Below are 21,081 nucleotides of genomic sequence, written 5' to 3'. Positions count from 1 at the left end.
TAGTGATCCTCTCTGTTGCTCTTATGGTCCTGTGGAGCGACGTCCCAAAACAGATTTGGACTGCAATGGAGACAAGGGAGATACTGCAGATGCAGGAATCCGGAGCCAAAGATAAACTGCTGGAGGACCCTAGCGCATTGAGCAGCACCAGTGAGAGAAAAGGAATGGTCAATATTTCAGGTTGGAACCAAAGACTAAAGGTTCGGGCCCCAAATGCTGACCAATCTTCTTCTCTCACTTACGCTGCTCGCCCACTCAGTTCTCATGGCATTGAGAGGAATGAAAATTGCATCCTGTGCGAATTAATTTGTCCCTCTTGTCTATTGGGTAAACACAGTTCTTATGAATGCAGTACTCTCTAAAGTTAAATGGTTTATTGGTATTTATACCTGGATATCAGTGTTATTAAAATTTTCTTCTTGGAGGAATAATTGGACACCGTAGAGAATGTTGCAGTAACTAACTTCTGTTAGATAATTATTTCTTGGAGAGAAAATTTAATCATTTTTGAAATGCTTCTGGAAAGTATAGTTCACCAACGATTTTAGATCTTTCCAAAAATAAAACTCTTTAAGCAAAGTCTGAAGCAGTTAATTTAAATGTTAACATGCTGAGTTTTATTTATGATGTTTTTCTTCCCCAACAGTCCGCAAACTAAATATGGACAGCATGTTAATACTCAGCAATTGACAGGAACGTCCCGTATGGTGAAACATTTATCAAATGGAAATGGGCAGTTACTGTCCAATTCACTCTTTACCAGCAATGGGCAGACACAGGCTCGCTTTGCTACAAATGGACGCGTTATAGCAGAAAACAAAAATGCCCTACCACGAGGTGAGTGACAGAAATAACTCTGTGCTTTGAATATCGTACAAATTTTTTAAGAATAAATGGTTTGGAAAGGCAAAATCAGCTCGTTTTTTTTCTCCCCTCCCCCCCCCCCCCCCCAACCCCGCTCCCCTTTCATCTAGCCAGTTTGATAACCAGACTGCCTGGTTTGAGAGTCATGTCAATTATTCTACAGAAATTCACGAAGCACTACCTTTCTTTGTGATTTAAAAACAAAATCACACAAAAAAAAAAATCCTTGAAGTATTTGCCCAGCCGGTGGAGAGAGAAAGAGTTGTTGTTTCAGGTGATACCATATATGCTGGCATATAGAATGACTCTGTACAAGACGACCCTGGAATTTCCACCTTAAATGTCAGTTTTGTGATATACCCTTTGTATAAGGTGACTCCCCCCCCCCCCCAACCCAGCCCCCAAAGTCTGGCTCCACTGACCAGTGGAGTAAAGCTGACACAAATATTTTAATACCCAATTGCCCTTTAAAGGATTTAATTTTATTGGCAGATTTTAAAATAAACCACCATCGGCTCCTGCAATGGGCCGTTTAAAGCCTGTACAGAGCCGATGGCAGTTGGACTGGGCGGTTGGACCCCGCACGGGAGCGCTGTGACTTTGTTGGGCGCGCGGAGGTTTGCCCCACTGAGCGGCCAATGCCCCTCGAGGCGCGCGCCATTTGCGTGAAGGTGAGGCGGGTTGTCAGCACGAGGGGAGGTGGTCGAGTGGCCTAGGGCCTCACCGGGACACCTGAATTGGAGCCAGCAGGATGGGGACAGGAGGGGGAGGGGGCACGATGGCTACGATGCTAAGATTTCCCTGTCAAGGTTCGGATTTTAGACGCAGCAATTCAGAATGACCCCTGATTTTGAGGTGACATTTTAAAATTTCAGATCATCCTATACTCCGGCATATATGATAACTTTCCATCAGAACTGGAATGCTTAAGTTTTAAGATGAAGTCTGAATTTATATGTCATCCTGCCATCTGTTGCTACAGCTCAACTAGTCAGATCTTTAGCATGGGGAAAATTTGGAACCAAATGAAATGTGACAAAATTTGGATACATTTTGGCCGACTGCTGTTAGTGAGCTTATGCTCAATGACACCTCTCAACATCCGTTGCATGTCGATACACCATCCATGTCCACTGATACATTCTCAGATGCAATCCGATTTTTATTGTGCATTAAAACCTTGTGAAGCTTGGTAACTAATGACTTGGGTTGTCTGATGCTTTGAAGAGTGTTAATTTTGTCACAACCAAAGGCAGCGAGCAATTATTTTAAATTTGGTCATACAGCACAGTAGACAGGCCATTTTCCAATTAACCCTGGTACGTTTCAAACGGTGGGAGGGAACCGGAGCCCCTGGAGGGAAACCTACGCAGACATGGGGAGAGTGCACAGACAGCACAGGATTCTAACCCCGCTGGTACTATAACAGCTTTGCACTAACCGCTACGTGCCGCCCCTGAGCCACTGGAAACCGAATGCCCTCCTTGAGAGAAATGTTGGGGTATTCTGGAACATGACCAGATACGTCCAGGAACAGTTGACGCCATCCTCCAACACAATCATCTGGAGCACGCAGACCATGCTTTGCACATAAGGATGCCCTTTGCAGCCCTCATTTGTATCTTCTGGAGCAGAGTTCCATTTTTGCATTTCAGCACCTCGGATCCTGCCATCTCTGCTTCTATCAGAACTGGCCGCAGCCCAATTTGCACCCAGTGAGGTTTTAAGCTCCGACATTCCCTCCTTCGACCTGTGTCCTGATGCTAATTTCATTTCCTTTAAGATGCCTCGAGAACTTTCCTCTGAACAATCTTTTCATCATTTGTTTTTTAAAGTGCTTCAAGACCTCTTCCACATAGAAATGCAGATGTACGTGTTTAACGCTAATTTTTGAATTAAATTTTCTCTTATTTACCACATGGTAAATGCTGATTCCGACCATTTAAACCTGTGTCGCCCAATTAACCTTCTTACCCCATACATTTTGAAGGACACCGGAGCACCCAGAGGAAACCCTCGCAGACACGGGAAGACTGTACAATCTCCTTACAGACAGCGCGGGATTCAAACCTGGGTCTCCGGCACTGTGTAATAGGTGTCGTGTTAACTGCTTTGTTAATAAAACTTGAAGCAAAAGAGCTTTGTTTCAAATTTTAATAAGAATTTTATAATTCTTACATTTCTCCATTTTGATCTAACATTTAAACAAAGACAACTTTTATCTCACAGTGGTAATTGCATAGATTTTTGTCAACATTTTCATGAGATCCTTGTCCGCTCGACTTTTAAATAATGCATTGGTGTCGAAGCAGCTAGCTGTCAGCACGTTTCACACGGTCTGAGAGGATGAGCAAATGTAGGTTCTTGGGAGTCACTATCTCAGAAGATCTTTCCTGGAACCAACACACCAATGGCATCATGAAGAGAGCCTCTACTTCCTCAGGAGTTTGCGGAGGAGCTAGTGGAGTTGTTCAAGTGAACCGGTACGGACTTGAAGGGGCGACATGGCCTGTTTCCGTGCTGTAAATGGTTATATGGTGACCTAATGAAATCAAGAATTGGCTGAGTACATTGGAAACAGGGGATACCGTATATGCTGGCATATAGAACGACTCTGTACAAGACGACCCTGGAATTACCCCTAACCATGCCTCATCCTCTTTAAATGGACCTCCTCAGCACAGCCCTAACACCAATGTTAACCTAACAAAATGGAAAACGAGCTCGCCCTCAAAAAGCAAGATAAATCCAACAAGACTAGTTTACATTTCACTGGCCACCATTTTCAGACGCAGCAGGTGTGAAGTTACTTTCAAGGTGGCATGTATTCACTGATAACCTACTCTACTCTGTTCAGTTTCAGTTCCAGTTGAGATCCAGGATACCTCCCTGCAGATCCCATTGTTACCTAGGTCAAAGAGGTCAATTCTAGAAGGGAGGCCCTTGAAAAGTCCACACTTGCCCATTAGGAATCAGAGGGGATATCCATCCATGAAGCAGCCCAGTGTCACGATTGTTATTGTTGGAGCTACAGGCCCAGAAATTTTCAACTGCTTCATCACTGACTTGCCTCCTTGATAGTGGCAGAAGTAGGGGCATTGACTTATGGATAAAATTACACTCATTAGATTGCCTACCTTCACTGTCAGAACCATGAAATTTTTCCTGAGGGGAGAGGAAAAAAACCCCATCTCAAGCAGTTTTCCCTGCTCTCAAAATATTTCTTCCTCTGCTATTTAACGTAAAGTCATAAGGGTCCTAGAGAAAGTTAGTGAGAAATGGCACCATGATGCAGCAAGTTGAGCCGCTGCCTCGCAATGCCAGAGGCCGGGGTTCGATCCTAACCTCGGCTGGCGTCCCTGTGAAATGCGACCTTTTCCTCTGTGGCCGTAAGTGTTTCCACGCACATTCACAAGGTGGGCAGGTTAATTGCCGCTAAGTTGCCTCTGGTGTGTGGGTAGAATCAGGGGAAGTAGATCGGGAGAGTAAAACATAAGACTCGTGTAAATAGTTGGCAGGCCAACTCAGTGGGCCAAAGGGCATGTCTCTCTCAATGACTCTATTTCTGTATCTAAGGGGTCAACAACCAGGGGGCAATCGTTAAGAACTAAACAATGTTCTATCCAGAGGGTAGAAGGAACTCATGGCCTGAAAGGGTGATGGCAGTGAAGGTTGTCATCTGAAAGGTATTGGGATGTATAGTTGGAAAGCCATGACCTAGTGGGCTAGTACTTTAAAACAGGATGGGGGGGGGGGGAACAATAGGTTGAACATTCTTCAGTGTAGTAAATTTGCCATGATATAGTTGGCACTAATTATACCAATCTGTCAGATGAATGTGTGCCCAAAATATAAACAGAAAAATCTTCGCTGCAAACCTCATTATGACCACGCACAAAACCATCAATATCAGAAGTATTACTGTTTTTTTTAAAGTGAAACAATTATTATAATCCAGATTTGCTATCTCAGGCAGACACCTGGGTCGATGTGGAAGAACATCAGAGGAGAATCTAGCAACAAAACAACCAGTAATTGATTATCTAGTCATATTTGTCCTACTATTGTAGGAGTTTGCTCTGCATGTATTTCCTAACATGTTTTGAAGATTACAGCCATAACTGCACTTCAAGAGTTCTTCATGAGCAATGAATTGCTTTTGAGACAAGCAGATGCTTTGAAAAGGGTATTGATTTCAAATAAGTGCTTCATCACCAAATGGAAAAATCTTGTAGATGAATGGATGTAAGGTCTTTAGGGTGTAAAAATGAATAAGTTATCCTGCGACTTTACAATGTAGAGACCTTTTTTCTGGTGTACTGTGCACAGGCTGAATCTCTCTGTAAAGATGGAGTTGTCCTGGAGACAGTGGGGTCCATAGATTGATTTCTGAACATAGTAATAACCAACACCTGGTTCAATTTTGTTCAGCTCTTCACACCTGCTTCATCTTTCAATGAGATATTTCCACTTTCCAAGACCAACTCTTCTTCCCTAAAGTCTTATATTATCTGAAAATCTATTAATCCTTGCCTTGAGTGAAATTGGGGAATGAGTTTCCACAAAGAGCACCCACCTCTGAGAGGAATTCATACATATGCTACTCTTCATCAACTACAGCTCAGCCTTCAATACCATTATTCCCTCAGTGCTGGTCAAAAAGCTGCAAACTCTTGGCCTCTTTACCCCATTCTGCAACTGGGTCCTTGACTTTCTCATCAGAAGACCACAGTCAGTACGAATTGGAAACAAAGTCTCCTCTTCACTGATTATCAACATAGGTGCACCCCAAGGATGCGTGCTTAGCCCACTGCTCGACTCGTAATACACCCATGACTGTGTGGCAAGACACAATTCCAATACCATCTACATGTACAATCACAAACGGCAATGAGGAAGCATACAGGAGGGAGATAGATCAGGTCTTTGAGTGGTATCACATCAACAACCCTACGCTCAACTTTATAAAAAATAATGAAAAGATTGTGGACTTCAGGAGGAAGTCAGGGAACATGACGCAGTCCTCCTCAAGGGCTCAATAGTGAAGATGGTCAAGAACTTCAACTTCCTGAGGGTCAACATTTTCAAGGATCTATCCTGGAGCCTCCATATTGATCTAAGCATGAAGAAAGCTCACCAGTGGCTATACTTTGTGAGGTGTTTGAGAAGATTCGTTTTGTCACTGAAGTCTCTTGAAAATTGCTGTGAGCGTATCGTGGAGAGCATACTGGCTGGTTGCATCACTGCTTGGTATGGAAGCACCAAATTTCAGGACAAGGAAAAACTTCAGAGGGTTGTTAACTCAGCCTGCAAAGTTATAGACACCAGATTACACTCCATCAAGGACATCTACATGAGGCAGTGTCTTAAAAAAAACAGCCTCTATCCTCAAAGACCCCCACTGCCCAGGCCATGCCTCTTCATTCTGTTACCATCGATAAAAAGGTACAGGAAGCAAAAGATGAGCCCTCAATGGCACAAGGACAGCTTTTTCCCTGTTGCCGTACAATGGGTTTCCCCCTGCAGTAGGCAGTACAGGCACAAGCACTCACCAACAGTTCAGTGGTTGTATCACCACAGAAGGCCAACACACCATATGTCTTCTTAACCTCCCTATCAACTTGCGTGGCAACCTCGAGGGATCAATGGTCTTGGACCCCAAGATCTCTCCGTTCCTCCATGCTATTTAGAATCCTGCCATTAACCCTGTACTTCATCCTCAAGTTTGATTTTCCAAAGTGCATCACCACACTTATCCAGATTGACCTCCCTCTGCTACTTCACTGGCCAACTCTGCATCCTGCCTCTACCCTGTTGGAACCACAACAACCTTCTGCACCTTCAGCCTTTGTATCTTCAGCAAACTTACTGACCCACTCCTTCACTCCTTCATCCATCTATATCTATAAAAATCACAAAGAGGAGGCGGGGGGGGGGGGGGGGTTACAGCAACCATGTCTCTCCTCTTATACTCAAATTTATATGCATTAAATGCCAATATTCCATTTGCATTCCTCACTGCTTGTTGCCCCTGCATGTTATTGATGTATCCCCACTCCCCATTTGAAAATCCGTCAGTCTTCCTAACCTTTTGTACCTAAGGGAGTGATAATATTTCAGGTGCCATGTCTTTGCTCATGTAATTGTCGGAATTGCTGACAAGTCCCAATGCAGGATCCTCGCAGTTAGAAAGCACGGAAGTAACCCCTCAGCTCGATGATTCTGTGCCATCCCTCAAGTGTCCTTTTTACATTAATCTCATTCTCTCCCTATACTCATCGACTGCCTGTTGCAGGGTTTACGCTGCTTTAGTCACGTTCTACTTAATGCAGGGAGAAGGATTCTTCGGTGTGCAGTCTGGTAAGTGATCTCTAGCGTTCAGACAGCTGTGTAAAGAGCACAATTTACAGAGTATAGAATGAAAAGGAAGATGGATTAGCACCAAGCAGGTGCAGTGTGGGAATGCAGTTGTGGGATTAATGTGACCACTCGCCTGCGCATAAGGGGTCATTTGCAACGGCAAAGCTGATTTTCCTTTGGGCCGTAGAAGGAAACCCCACGTGGTCACAGAGAAGATTTAATCTTTACGCAGGCAGCATTGCACCCGGATCGCAGGATCTGCGAGGCGTCAGCTCAACCCGCTCACACTGCTCCCTGAACTCTGTGCCAACAGCAAACTTTGGAATATTGCACTTGAATCCATCATCCTTGCCGTTACTAGAGTTTATGAATGTCTGAAGCCCCATCACCAATGCCTGCAGCACCCTTTCCTTAACAGCCTCTTAACCTGAACACGCCGCATTTATTCCTGGCTCTGTATGCTAACTAATCATTAAGCCCTTGCTAGTATCTTAGCCTCAGTGCTGTATGTTGTGGTTTTATTTAACTGGCATCAAGCCTCTGTAAGGTGGAGGTCAGTTCCCTAAATAGCAGCACTGCCTTTTGTCAGTCTTTTGTTTTGTCTGTAAAGGAGAATTCACAGTGGCTTTTATCTCCCTCCATTCCCATTACAATCACTCTGCTTCTGCCCTCTCTGAAAAGTTCAACGCAAGTTCTAGGAACCCCACCACATCTTCCAGTTGATATATTAACTCAACATTTGAGATCAATGGCTATTCTAGTATTTTTTTCCTCACATTCCCAACAGTCAGAAACTTTCACTCTGTCTACTGCCACAGCAAGGACTTCAAAGGGGCCAACCATTTTAATTCTACACCTCATTGCCACGCTGATATGTCTGCCCAGGGCCAAATCAAGGCTACCCACATATTGTAGGAAATGCCTGACACGCTGGCTATCCTTTACTATGTGTGGATGCCTGCTTGACCTGCTGAGTTTCTCCAGCACGTTTGTAGATTATGCTGTTTTTCTTCATCTGGAGGTTTGGATTCAGTTCCGTTAGGTTTATGTTTCTCCAAATCCTTCTCCAGACCGAGCTGGGTCTTCACTTAGTGTAACCTTCTCCTTCAACCAGCGGCACCATGTCCTTAATCCCTCATGCCTTTCCTCTTCCCTTTTACTCTTGATTCCCCTTCCACACTTCTCCGCAAGTTAAAACTTTTAAAATTGACCGCCTTCTATCACAATAGGGGAAAATTATCGCTATAGAGCATAAACTCCTTGACAGACACTGCCTGATCTACCGACAGTTTCAAAGACTTGGAACCATCGAATATTGCAGCACAGAGACACTTCAGCCCGTCATCTATGGGTATCCATCCATACCCCTCCCATCCATGTACTTAACAAATTATTGTTAAATGTTAAAATTGAGCCTGTGTCCACCACCTCAGCAGATAGCTCATTCCACACTCTTGCTACTCTCTGTCTAAAGTAGTTCCCCCTAAACTTTTCCCCCTTCACCCTTAACCCATGTCCTCTGGTTTGTATCACACCTACCCTTGGTGGAAAAAAGCCCTCGTATTTATTCTGTCTATACCCCTTATCATTTTGTATGCCTCTAAAAAATCTTCCCCCCCCCCCCCCCAATTCTTCTACACTCCAGGGAATAAAGTCCTAAACTGTTTAACCTTTTCCTGTCACTCAGTTCAAGACTGGGCAATATCTGGTAAATCTTCTCAACATCCTTTAAACCTTATTGACATCTTTCCAATAGTTACAAGACCAAACTTGTACAATTTGGCCTCACCAATGTCTTATACAACTTTAACATTACATGCCAACTCCTGTACTCAATATTTATGAAGGCCAATGTACCAGAAGCTCTCTTTACAAACCTATCCACATGTGACACCACTTTCAGGGGATTATGTATCTGTATTCCCAGATCCCTCTGGTCTACCACACTCCTCAGTGCCCTAGCATTTACCATGTACGTCCTTTCTTGGTTCGTCCTTCCAAAATGCAATACCTCATACTTATCTGCATTAAATTCCATCTGCCACATTTTAGCCCATTTCCCCAGCTGTTTCAAATCCCTGCACGTGTGTGTGTGTAACACACACGTGGAGAGGAATATCGTTGCACTTGGACATGATTTGCATTTTGAGGGCTTGAGTTAATGCCCTGATCTTCCTCAAACAATATGAACTTGATCTAGGGAACACCACCATTGTTTGTTTTGGCGCCTTTCTTTAGTTTGGTACAATTTAATCATGTCTACAAACATTCCACACAACCCTATTTCTATTATAACTGCCCGATTTGTGTTTCGGTGTAAACTAGATGCAATCCATTCATTCTTTCAGTTTGTGAGATATCCGAGCTGCCATCTGCTTAGTTTAGTTGCAAATATTTCTGCATACCGATGAATTTGGCCTGGCATTTCCCAAGCTACGGACGAACCAGACTTTTTGACATTTATATTTTGCTCATCTCCCAAACTTGTTATTTCTTACAGGAGCAAATCTGTCAGTCAATGTTGGCGCAATAAAAATCATCTTCACCCCAACTATTTGCAAGCGCCAGTGTAGAAATGGAAACTGTTACAACAATTGTAAGAAAGGTGATCCAACCACCCTTTACAGTGAAAATGGTTATGGCCCTGTGTCCAAATCTGGATTTCGAATCTGTAAGTACATTTATTGTTCCTAAATTTTTTTTTTAAAGAACATGGGAATTCTGTCCTATTATTTGGCTTGCATGTCCAGTATTGTCAGCTGATGGAAGGTAAAAACACACAGTAAATTACCTTGAAGAAGGGCTCAGGACCGAAACATCAGTAATATATTTTTACCTGCTATGGACGCTGCGAGACCGGCTGAGTTCCGCCAGCATTTACCGTGTGTTTTTTTCCCTACAATCACAGCATCTGCAGACTTCCGCATTTCACAGCTGATGGAAGGTAACCAGAGGTCTTGTCCATCCAGGTTAATCTGTAACTTGAGACTCACATATTGTAAAGTGTAATCAGACTGTGAAGAACAGTTAAGGGCAAATTTTAATCTTAGGTCAACATTAGTTATATTTATAATATTATAATAATTAGACAGGTCATTATGTAAGACCATAGATGTTTTAAGTTGGACTCTCATTTGCATAGCACCCGCAGAGAAAAAGTTCATAATAAAATTAGACTTGGAAGTAGTGGCCAGCGCGGAGATGAGTTGGAAGCTTTCCCTGCAGTTTGGATAATGCAGGTACAGTGTACAATTAAGTGAGGTACAAATGTAAGAGACAAGAGGTGCAATGCCAGAATAATCTGTAGAAATAAAATTAAGCTCTGCCTTTTCTCTTTCCTGAATAGCCTTGCCAAGACTCAATACTTCACGCCAAAGAGCAGAACGTACATAGAACATGCTCCACCCATCAGTAGTACGTATCACAGGAACAGCTTAAAACTGGGATCTGGTGGGAAAGACACAGGCACCTGGAGTGCAGTGTTTCAAGGGAAGTCTCAGTGAGTGGAAGAAGATTAGCGATGGGGAATGATAAATGCAATTTGAGGGACAACAACAGCAGATTTCTCCTTGCCCATGGCTTAATCAGCTTTGTGAAATTTTTATTTATGACATAGTGGAAGCTGATTGCAGCCCAATTATACCCAATTAACCTACAACCCCATCGATTTGAAGAGTGAGAGGAAACTGGAGCCCTGGGAAAAACCCATGCAGGTCACGGGGAGAACGTGCGATCTTCTTATGGCGGATTCAAACTCGGGTTGCTGGCGCTGTAATAGCCTTGCACTAACCGCTATGCTTACCGTGCCGACCTCTGGATTGGTTTAAAAACAAGCCCCATACTGCCCAAATACGATAATTTTCCAAAGCATGATTCTTCCTTTTGCAGTTTAATCTGGATGATAACTAAATTTTGATATTTGAATGTCAAATCAGACAAAGCGTGGTTATCCACAGCTTTTAGACTGAATGAAAAGGAAAAGGTAACGAAGTAAAAAATTTTAAACAACTAGGATTTAAAAATAGAAGTTTAAAATTCTAGGTACAGAGCTTTGAAAAAAATCATTAAATTGTTTTATTTCATGGTCCATTTATAAAAGAAGTTCATACTCATTGATGAATGTTATTTTTTCTTTGGATTTTGATAATTTCCAAATGGATTGTTTTCCATCACTTGGAATGTTTAACAGACTAAGTCGCACCTTCTGTCAGACGATGTCCCTTGACAAGGTGTCCCTTGCTGTGGAATATTGAATAGACAAACTTGACTCAGTCTGTCATGGAACAAGTGAAGTGTCTCTGAGGGAGCAGTGTAACCCATAAGGGACCGACGACGCAGATCTCATTAGCTTCTCTGGCCCCGTTCTCCTCGATTGCTTTGTTTTACTTAGACTTGCTTGGATCAAAGACATGTCATCCACGAGTCTAGAACCATAATCCAATCCAGGTACTGGGGAAATGTGATCAGTTACTATTTTTCTCCCTGTGTGAGAACCAATCTCTTTCCTCCGAGCCTGCTGTTATGGCCGCAGCCAACTTTAGAGTCTGCAAAGAGACTAAAGGGAGGTCAATGTTGCTCATCTCCTTCTGAGATCTCATCTGCCTTTACCGTTTCTTGTGCCTCCTGTACCACTGCTGCTGAGACAAAGGAGAGCCAAGCAGAAAGATATTCAGGCTGCCCTGCTAAATACCAGCTGTGCCCTCTTGCTGACCGGGGTTTAAGAAAACCCCACCTGCCTTCCCTTCCCTTTCCTATCAATCTCTCCTAAGGCCTTTGTCTGCAGGTCCCCAATCTCTTTCCATCCCTCTCCCATCAGACAACTACCCTCTCCCTTATCACTTCTCAGATTTTTCTCTCTTCTACCCTCCACCTGTATTCACCCCTGATCTGTTCCTGTATTCACCTGTTCCTGTATTCACCTGTTAATCTGTGCTCCTCTCCATCCTCTACTCTTCCTCCGATCTTTTTTATTCAGGTGCCAGCCTGTTTCTGCTTATACTGATGAAGGCCCCAGGCCCGAAACGTTGGTCACCCTTTACTTTCTCTGAATGCTGAGTGACCCGCTGAGTTTCTCCAGCATGTTTGCATACTGCCCTCGACCCCAGTATCTGCAGACTTTCTTGTTTAACTTATGATCATGGCAAATGTGAAGGAATGAAGTAAAAGCTGAGAAGGATATGCTAATATTCTCAGCTAGGAGAGGTAAAAACTAGAGGACGTGGCTTCAGGTTGAAGGGGAAAAGTTTAATGGAACCTTCACGCAGAGAATGGTGAGCATGTGGAACAAGCTGCCAGCTGAACTGGCAAACTCAGGCTCAATTTTGACATTTATGCAAAATAGGGACAGGTATGTAGATGGGAGGGGTATGGAGGGATATGGTCCGGATGCATGTCAGTGGGACTTGGTGGAATCATAGTTTGGCACAGGCTAGAATGGCCAAAGGGCCTGTTTCTATGCTGTAGTGTCTAAGGTTCTAATATGTCATCCATAGGATGATTCAGTGGGAATAGTGTGAGAGAAAATTTAAATTTAGACATACAGCACGGTAACAGGCCATTATAGCCCATGAGCCTGTGCCGCCCAATTAACCTACAATCCCTAGTACATTTTGAAAGATGGGAGGAAACCAAAGCCCCCAGGGAAAACCCACGCAGACACGGAGAGAACATACAAACTCCTTGCAGCCAGCACGGGATTCGCTGTAAAGGCACTGCACCAACCGTGCTGCCTAGTGCAAGTTTTATTTTTAAAAATTGTAAAAGGCCCCTCCATCCGTATTTTGTCAGTGATGTGTCTGCAGCATTAACAGACTGAAGTTCATCCCTGTCCCTTCCATGGACTGTCCAGAAGAGACCATGCCATTCAGAGGAGGGAGAGTCTTAGAAGGCCGGCATCTCATGTTATTTCATGGCGTCCAACAGGAAATTCTGTAAGGGCTGCAATTGTCGAGGAACACCCAGAAGTGCTGGAGAAGCTCAGCAGGTCACGCAGCATCTCTGGGAAGTAATGTTACAGGCCTGAACTCTTCGTCAAATGGCAGGCTGGCAGGTGTCTAAATTAAAAGGTTGGGGGAGGAAGGGAAAAGGAAGAACAGGATAATTTTTTCTCTGTCTGGGAACTCTCCAGCCAAATACCTAATATTAACCTATGACTTCTTAGCCTGTGATCCTCTCCCTGCCCCTTCCTTCCTCTCTCCTCTCCTCCCCCACCCCCCACCCCCACTTTTTATTCAGGCACCTGATAACTTAACAAAGACCCCAGGCCTAAAATGTTTTTTACCCTTTACTTCCTCTGGATGCTGTGTGACCTGCTGAGTTTCGCCGGCACTTTTGTGTATCACATTGTGTCATGATTTTTTTTAAATTCAGTCAATGGATGCTCACTGCAGAAAATGGCAGGGAAATTGGTCCCATCTTGTTCTGTAATTTATTATAAAGGAAGGAAAGATCTTTGAATAAATGCACTGTTCATTAAAAGTTGGGGGGGGGGGAGGAAGGGTTTCATTCTCTCTGGATATACAAGAGAAGAAGAATTGCGTAGAGAATTTATTCCTTCGACTCAATTTGAACCAAGTTCATTTTGATTCAGTGTGATTAATTGTATTTCTATAGAAACTCAACGTTTGTGTGAAATTATTCCAGAGCATTAAGGAGATCAGTATAAAATGAGAACTTCGGACTATTGAGCTATTTTGATCTGTAGGAGCTATCATTATAAAATTACCATTTTTCCTGTTCTTGCAAATCACTTTTGGATTTCACCACATGTACTTTGGCACAGATGTTTAATGAAAATGTTTTAATGTAATTCTGGGAGAATCAACAAACTGTAATGTCAATTCTTGGCACACCAACGTAGTCTGCATAAAGTTATCCTTTCATTTCCTTGTGTAAATTCACGATGAAATTTCAAACATATTTTTTGAGTTGCCAGGTTGTTTTAAGCATTCGTTGCCAGACGGCAATAAGTTCATTATGTCTGAAAGTTGGAGAGTAATGGAGTACCCGTTAATGTTTCATGTATCACTAAAGTTACAAAATGCCAGTGTTTGGGTGGAGGTCAAGAATAACAGATTTATTTAATACATTCTTGGCAAATCACTTTATTAATTCTGTGAACTGAAAATAACGTGAATTAGTTTATTTAACTTTAGAATTCTTGCGTTGAGGAACGTTTGCACGTTATTTGGTTCCTAATGGGTCAGCATTACCAATTGTAACGGTACTAATTTCTTGGGTTCTATGTTAATGACAAACGATGGTAGCTTACATTGATGTAGAATGTTTAATGTAAATTTTGCGAGTAGAAGGAGCTTCTATCTTGTATTAATAAAACATGAGTTATGTGAGATTCTTACCCCGATGATCCAAGTGATGTATGTCAAAGGAATCTATGGTGCTGTGTCTCCATTGTGTCTTGGCTTAACATAAAAGGGTATTGAGATTTAGCGCTCTCTGGTGTTCAGTTCTTAGATTACAGGTTGCTGCACAAATTTTCTTGTTTGTCTAACCTTTCATTGTAATGAGGGCTCTATTCTCACTGTCAGTTCAGGCAGTTAGATCCTGACCCCCACCACACTGTGGGTGAAAATAAATTCTCAGCTTCTCTCTAACATTTTCACCTATCACCTATCACCTTAAATCTGTGACATATAGTTATCCATTTCGCCTTTGGAAGACTACACAAAAGAGTCTGGAAAAACAACCAACTGAAAAACCTCACAAAGATTAGCGTATACAGAGCCGTTGTCATACCCACACTCCTGTTCGGCTCCGAATCATGAGTCCTCTACCGGCATCACCTACGGCTCCTAGAACGCTTCCACCAGCGTTGTCTCCGCTCCATCCTCAACATTCATTGGAGCGCTTTCATCCCTAACGCCGAAGTACTCGAGATGGCAGAAGTCGACAACATCGAGTCCACGCTGCTGAAGATCCAGCTGTGCTGGGTGGGTCACGTCTCCAGAATGGAGGACCATCGCCTTCCCAAGATCGTGTTATAATGGCGAGCTCTCCACTGGCCACCGAGACAGAGGTGCACCAAAGAAGAGGTACAAGGACTGCCTAAAGAAATATCTTGGTGCCTGCCGCATTGACCCCCGCCAGTGGGCTGATATCGCCTCAAACCGTGCATCTTGGCGCCTCACAGTTCAGCGGGCAGCAACCTCCTTTGAAGAAGACCGCAGAGCCCACCTCACTGAAAAAAGACAAAGGAGGAAAAACCCAACACCCAACCCCAACCAACCAATTTTCCCCTGCAACCACTGCAACCGTGTCTGCCTGTCCCGCATCGGACTTGTCAGCCACAAACGAGCCTGCAGCTGACGTGGACATTACCCCTCCATTAATCTTCGTCCGCGAAGCCAAGCCAAAGAAGAATATTATGTTAAAGCCTCTTCTACTGACCACAGTTCCAGCCTGACCAATCATTATTAAGCCTTTTTGCTCAAGCAACCTCCTTTATTAGTCAAACTTTGGTTTGAAGATGACACGTTGTTGTGCAGCTCGTCGGTGGACACGAAGGTGACTTTGCAGTCCCAGTCTGGAAGCGTAGTGTCTAGCACTATGGGGGCACCGGAAATCCATTGTTGTGGTAACTGTGGCTGTTGCTCTAAGATACTGTTCACGGCCTTCCACCGGGTTTTTGGCAGTGTCTGTCTTCAAAACTGTTTGCTACGTTTCCTTCCCTGACAGAACCAGGACATGGCAGTCTAGCTGTGCCCCAATTACTGCATTTTACATTTCCAGCATAACCTCAAATGCCTTAGTCACCTCATCTACCATCCGAATAAAAAGGTGTGGTGGGGGGGGTAGATGTGGTAGCCCCTCTCCCCTCCCTCTATCTTTTTCCAGATTCCTGCCGAAGGGCTCAGGCCTGAAACGTCGGCTGTCTTTTACTTCCTCTAGATGCTGAGTTTCCCCAACACTTTGGTGTATTGCAAATCCCTGTAGACACCAGCTTTTCCCAAATTGTTTCTCCTTTTCCTGGCCTATCAATAAGTTTACAATGTTAGTTGCACATGTGCTTGGAGGTTCATAAAAATTCAAATAAACTGAACAGAATGCACATGATAATTTTTCAAAACAGATGGCAAAGTTCTTGCTCTCTTCAGCAAAGATGACTCAGTCACAATATTAAGAAAAAACAACCCACGTTCTTAAATCACTGCATATTTGTTCCTGCAAGAATGTTCTTCTTTGCAAATAAATACATGATGCTCTGATAGTATATAGATATATTTTTGGGAGATAAATTGGGGAAGGTTTGTTAGAGTAGGTAACATACAAACACTTTAAAACAGATTTTATTTAAAATACTGGAGCTCTGCCCCATGCTAGATATATTGACTCCACAGCTTTTGCAAGAGCTTTGGAGAGTGCTCAAGTGACTTCGCTAATGGATTTTTGTTTACAAAAGGCAACAGATGAAAGAGCTTGTTAGAGCTGCAGATTGTCTGGAAGAGAACTTGCTATTCTAAGAGGGTCATGTGGTTTTGCAAGCAGAGGGAGTCAAATAGGCTCTCTCTCAGAGAGAGAGAGAGAACGAGAGAGAGAGACATATACAGTTCACTTATACAGTGTTACAGACTATAGAAGCAGCTGTGACTGGAACAGGACAAGCTGGCAAGCTTGTGGAAAGCTCATTTGGGAAGATGGCCTGGTCAAAGCCCATGTGGTTCATGCAAGAGGAGAGGACTGCCTGTCTAATGTTTCACTGGGAATAAGAGAAACAAAAAGGAACTCTGTTGTGACCTGAGAGAAAGAGGTTATCATCTGGAGAACCCTGAAGGGGCAAGTTTTGTCAGCAAGACACTGAAATGGGTGATTAAAAAGGAACAACAAATCTCTTTCTGAAAACTGACAAGAACCTTCCTGAGCAGTAACCATTTACCTTTCAAGCACTAAAGCCTGGTGAACTTTATAAATGTTAAATTATGTGGACAGTATAAGAATTGCCTACAACCAGTGAACTTGGAGGAGTGAGAAGTGAGATTGGAATGTGAACCAAAGAACTTTTCTGAACTTACACACACATTACATACATGTGCACTTAGAATTAGAAGGAGGTTAAGTTAGGTTAGTTAAGTTAAAGTGTGATTCTGTTTTCATGTTTAAAGATAATTCAAAGCAATTTTTGTTTAAGTAACCATTTGTCTTGATGAATATCTATTGCTGCTGTGTTTAGGCATCCTGTGGGCTCATAACAATCCCCATGTTACTTTAAAAGCTTCCAAATGATCTTCCTATCTGTGTTGGCCAACCACCTTTCATTCCCTTTGTTTCAATTTATACAGCTCCTTTATTCCTTGCAAGTTTAACAGCATCATTTATTTCAGAACAATTAAGCAATTTTGAATCCTCTTGTTTCCTTTTTTTCTCTGTCTGATTAAACCTCTGACTGATTTAGAGCAAGACTTAAGATTTGATGGATTTGTCAACTCCAACTTGTCAAATCCTTTACTAAATGTAAATAAGTATATGTGAAACACAGAAGTCTGCAGATCTGTGATTGTAGTAAAACCACACAGTAAATGCTGGCGGAACTCAGCTGGTCTCTCAGCGTCCAGAGGAGGAAAAGATGCATTACCGACTGAAGCTCACACTCGTCTCGAGGGAGAACTAACGCTTTTATTAGCTTACAGCACAGGTAGGGTTCATGAACAGGCTTCAGAGGGCATCACAGTTGAGGCGGGGAACCAGGGGTATCTACGGGTCCCCAGGGGAGGAGGCGGGGCCGGTCATCAGTACAGGTCACTTCTGGTAAATCCCATTTCACTACACTGACGTTTCGGGCCTTGAAGAAAGGCTCAGGCCTGAACCAGATAGAATAAAAAATAAACGTACAACTGCGACGCTGCCACAAAACACCAAATTTCATGACTTGTTCATGAAAATAAATCCTGATTCTCACATCTTTCCCTCCTATGGACGCTGTGAGACCAGCTGAGTTCCTCCACCATTTACCGAGTGGTTTTATAAATAAATGAAGCAATCTTTAAAGTATAATTGCCATTCAAAAGGGTTGATGAACTTTAAACAGCATATGTCATTATTATCTCACGTTATTTATCACCTTTAGCCTCAACTGACGGGAGGAAAGCCACGAAATGAATTGTCCCCATGCAGTTGGTGAACAGGCAATAAGACATGGAATTTGGACTCCTGACTCTCTGGAGTAAGAGTTTACTATCAGGGAGAATTACCAGTCTCATTTGAGCCAGATGAAGGCAGACCCAGGAATGATCATTTCTGAGAATATACCCAAACACCTCAGAATGACACTGATTCCGTAAAACATTGACCAACAATATACCTTTTGTCTTTGACGGAAGAATATGTCTGATAAGAACAATACATATGGATAAAAATTAGATCATCTTAATAACAATCTACTGAATAATGTACAAATCAAAATATAAACATATATATATATATATATATACATATATATAAAACATATAACAATTACGAGTTCGCACCGATTTAAGTGAAACTCCACTAGTTCCACCTACCCACTCCATGTCCATGACCCTCCAATCCCCTCACATCCATGCACCCATCCAACCTCCTCTTAAATGACAAAATTGACCCTGCTGCAACCACCTTTTCCGGAAGGTCGTTCCACTCAGCCACCACTCTCTGAGTGAAGAAGCTTCCTCTTATGTTAATTAATAGCTGTTAATTATCTTTTGAGGTTCATAATGCCAGCTCTTGACCCTTAAGTACTATCAACAAGTCAACAAAAGAAGAAAATTATTTGTTTAGATGACGTATAAATCACCTCCGTCAAATCTCCACTCTCTGGGAAAAACTTCCAAAGTATTAAAGGACCCTGCCCCATTCATATTCTCCTTGTTCTTTCACTTTACATCGGGATTGAGTTTAGGAGCAGGGAGATTATGGTGCAACAGTCCAGGGTACTGGTGAGGCTACATCTCAAGTACTGCATGCATTTCTGGTCTCCTTACTTGAGGAAAGATGTACTGGCCTTGGAGGTGGTGCAGAGGAGGCTCACCAGGTTGATTCCAGGGATAAAGGGGTTGGCCTATGAGGAGAGGTGGAGTCGTCCGGGACTGTACTCACTGGGATTTAGAATGAGAGGGGATTTTATACAATTAGAAAGGAATAGATATGATCAAGGTAGGTAAGTATTTTTCACCAGTAGCTGAGACATGAACTAGGGGACATAGCCTCAAGATTCAGGGTAGTAGATTTAGAATGAGGAGAACCTGCTTTTCTCAGAGGTTGGTGAACCTGTGGAAGGCTCTGCCCATGGAAGCAGTGGAGGCAATTTCAGTAACTATATTCAAGACAAGATTGGATTGATTTTTGCACAGCAGGGGAATTAAGGGAAATGGTGAAAAGGCAGGGAAGTGGAGACGAGCCTATCATCAGATCAGCCATGACCTTATTTAATGGTGGAGAGCAAACTCGATGGGTCGGACAGCCACTCCTGTTCCTACTTCTTATGTTCTTATGTTATAAGAGCTTCGGTACCTCCAGATTCAAGGACAGTTTCTTTACTGCTTTATCGTTGGTAAACGATGGTGTCCTTGCATTGCTTTGTCCCTGTACCTTTCTGTACATACTGAACTTTTGTTTTTTTTAAATATTCACGCCCTGCCCTATTTGACTTACTGCAACACCACCCCCTGCACTTCTGTCATTTATTTATCGTTCCACTCCCTGGATGGGTCGACTTCCCTGCGTAGCATGCAAAGCAAATCTATCTCTGTGTCAGTGACAGTAAACATTTCACTCATCTCAATTAGCAAGCAGTTCATTACTGACTTGATTGTGTTCCAGATTTTTGTCAAATCCCATGCCTGAATGGGGGATACTGCATTGGAAGGGACCAGTGTTTGTGTCTTTCAAACTCCACAGGAAAGTTCTGCCATCTTTCAGTCCCTCGTGAAAAGCAGAGGGTGACAAAGACCATTGCTGCGGGTTCCACCAACAAAGAGTCTGTTTACACCCTCCCTCTTTCCAACCAGCCAGGTGACTAATTTAATTTACTTGTCTTTGTTGGAAATGTATATATCTATGCCGTGATGCTTCTGCCAAAATATAAGTACCATAATTTAAATTTCGATATACAGGCCATTTCGGCCCACGAGTCCATGTCACCCAATATACACCCATTAACCTATACCCCTGGTTCGTTTTGAATGGTGGGAGGAGACCGGAGCCCCCCCGGAGAAAATCCATGCAGATACAAGAAGAATATACAAACTCCCTACAGACAGCACAGGATTTGAACCCTGGTCCAGTCCCGATCGCTGGTGCTGTAAAGGCTTTGCGCGAACCAAAAAAAAAGTCTTGCAGTTTACGATTCTTAGGACTGAGAAGTGCAGGCAGTCCCTGAGTTGTATGAAAAATCCAAAGTTATGAACCAACAAGGTGGTCGGAAGGAGAACGACGTCCGCTCCCGGTTCAAGCGGAGCTTGCTTTTCATTTGGCTCGCTGCCCCATTGATTGTCAGGCGGTCGGTGACGTGCATCCACTGTCAGGCTATGCCACACGTGGCCTGGGCAAAGCAGCGGGCAGATAAGGGGGACAATTGGCCCGGCCGGGGGGTGGGGGGGGGGGGAAGAAGAAGAAGAAGAAGAAGCAGCGACGCATCTCAAAATGGCTGCTGCTTGGCCTTAAATTGCGATTAAAAGTATTATTACCTGAATTATTATTATGTACAGCATTATTATATTTAAGATGCTTTATTGTATTGGGAAGTGTTTTATATGAATATAAAGGTAAAATATTTTACATACACTAAGATAAACACTTGACTAACTGACGCCAAATAAGGACTGCATGCACTGGTTCGACTTAAATACAAATTAGGGTTAAAGACAGACT

The 21,081-nt window shown here is 43.1% G+C and overlaps 1 protein-coding gene across 1 annotated transcript in view; it reads left to right on the top strand.

Annotated features, from left to right (window-relative positions):
* The window catches only part of LOC138753279 (latent-transforming growth factor beta-binding protein 2-like), a 266,073-nt gene that overhangs the window by 96,529 nt on the left and 148,463 nt on the right, over positions 1-21,081 (top strand). Inside the window, exons 4-6 of the mRNA XM_069916102.1 lie at positions 647-837; positions 9,725-9,895; positions 20,032-20,223. Of these exons, the coding sequence (XP_069772203.1) occupies positions 647-837; positions 9,725-9,895; positions 20,032-20,223 (554 nt within the window). The remainder of the gene's footprint in view (positions 1-646; positions 838-9,724; positions 9,896-20,031; positions 20,224-21,081) is intronic.

Source organism: Narcine bancroftii, chromosome 2 (assembly GCF_036971445.1).
Source record: "Narcine bancroftii isolate sNarBan1 chromosome 2, sNarBan1.hap1, whole genome shotgun sequence".
NCBI classification, from domain to species: domain Eukaryota; kingdom Metazoa; phylum Chordata; class Chondrichthyes; order Torpediniformes; family Narcinidae; genus Narcine; species Narcine bancroftii.
Note: the sequence above shows the minus strand (reverse complement) of the source record. Positions and strands in the feature narration are given on the sequence as shown.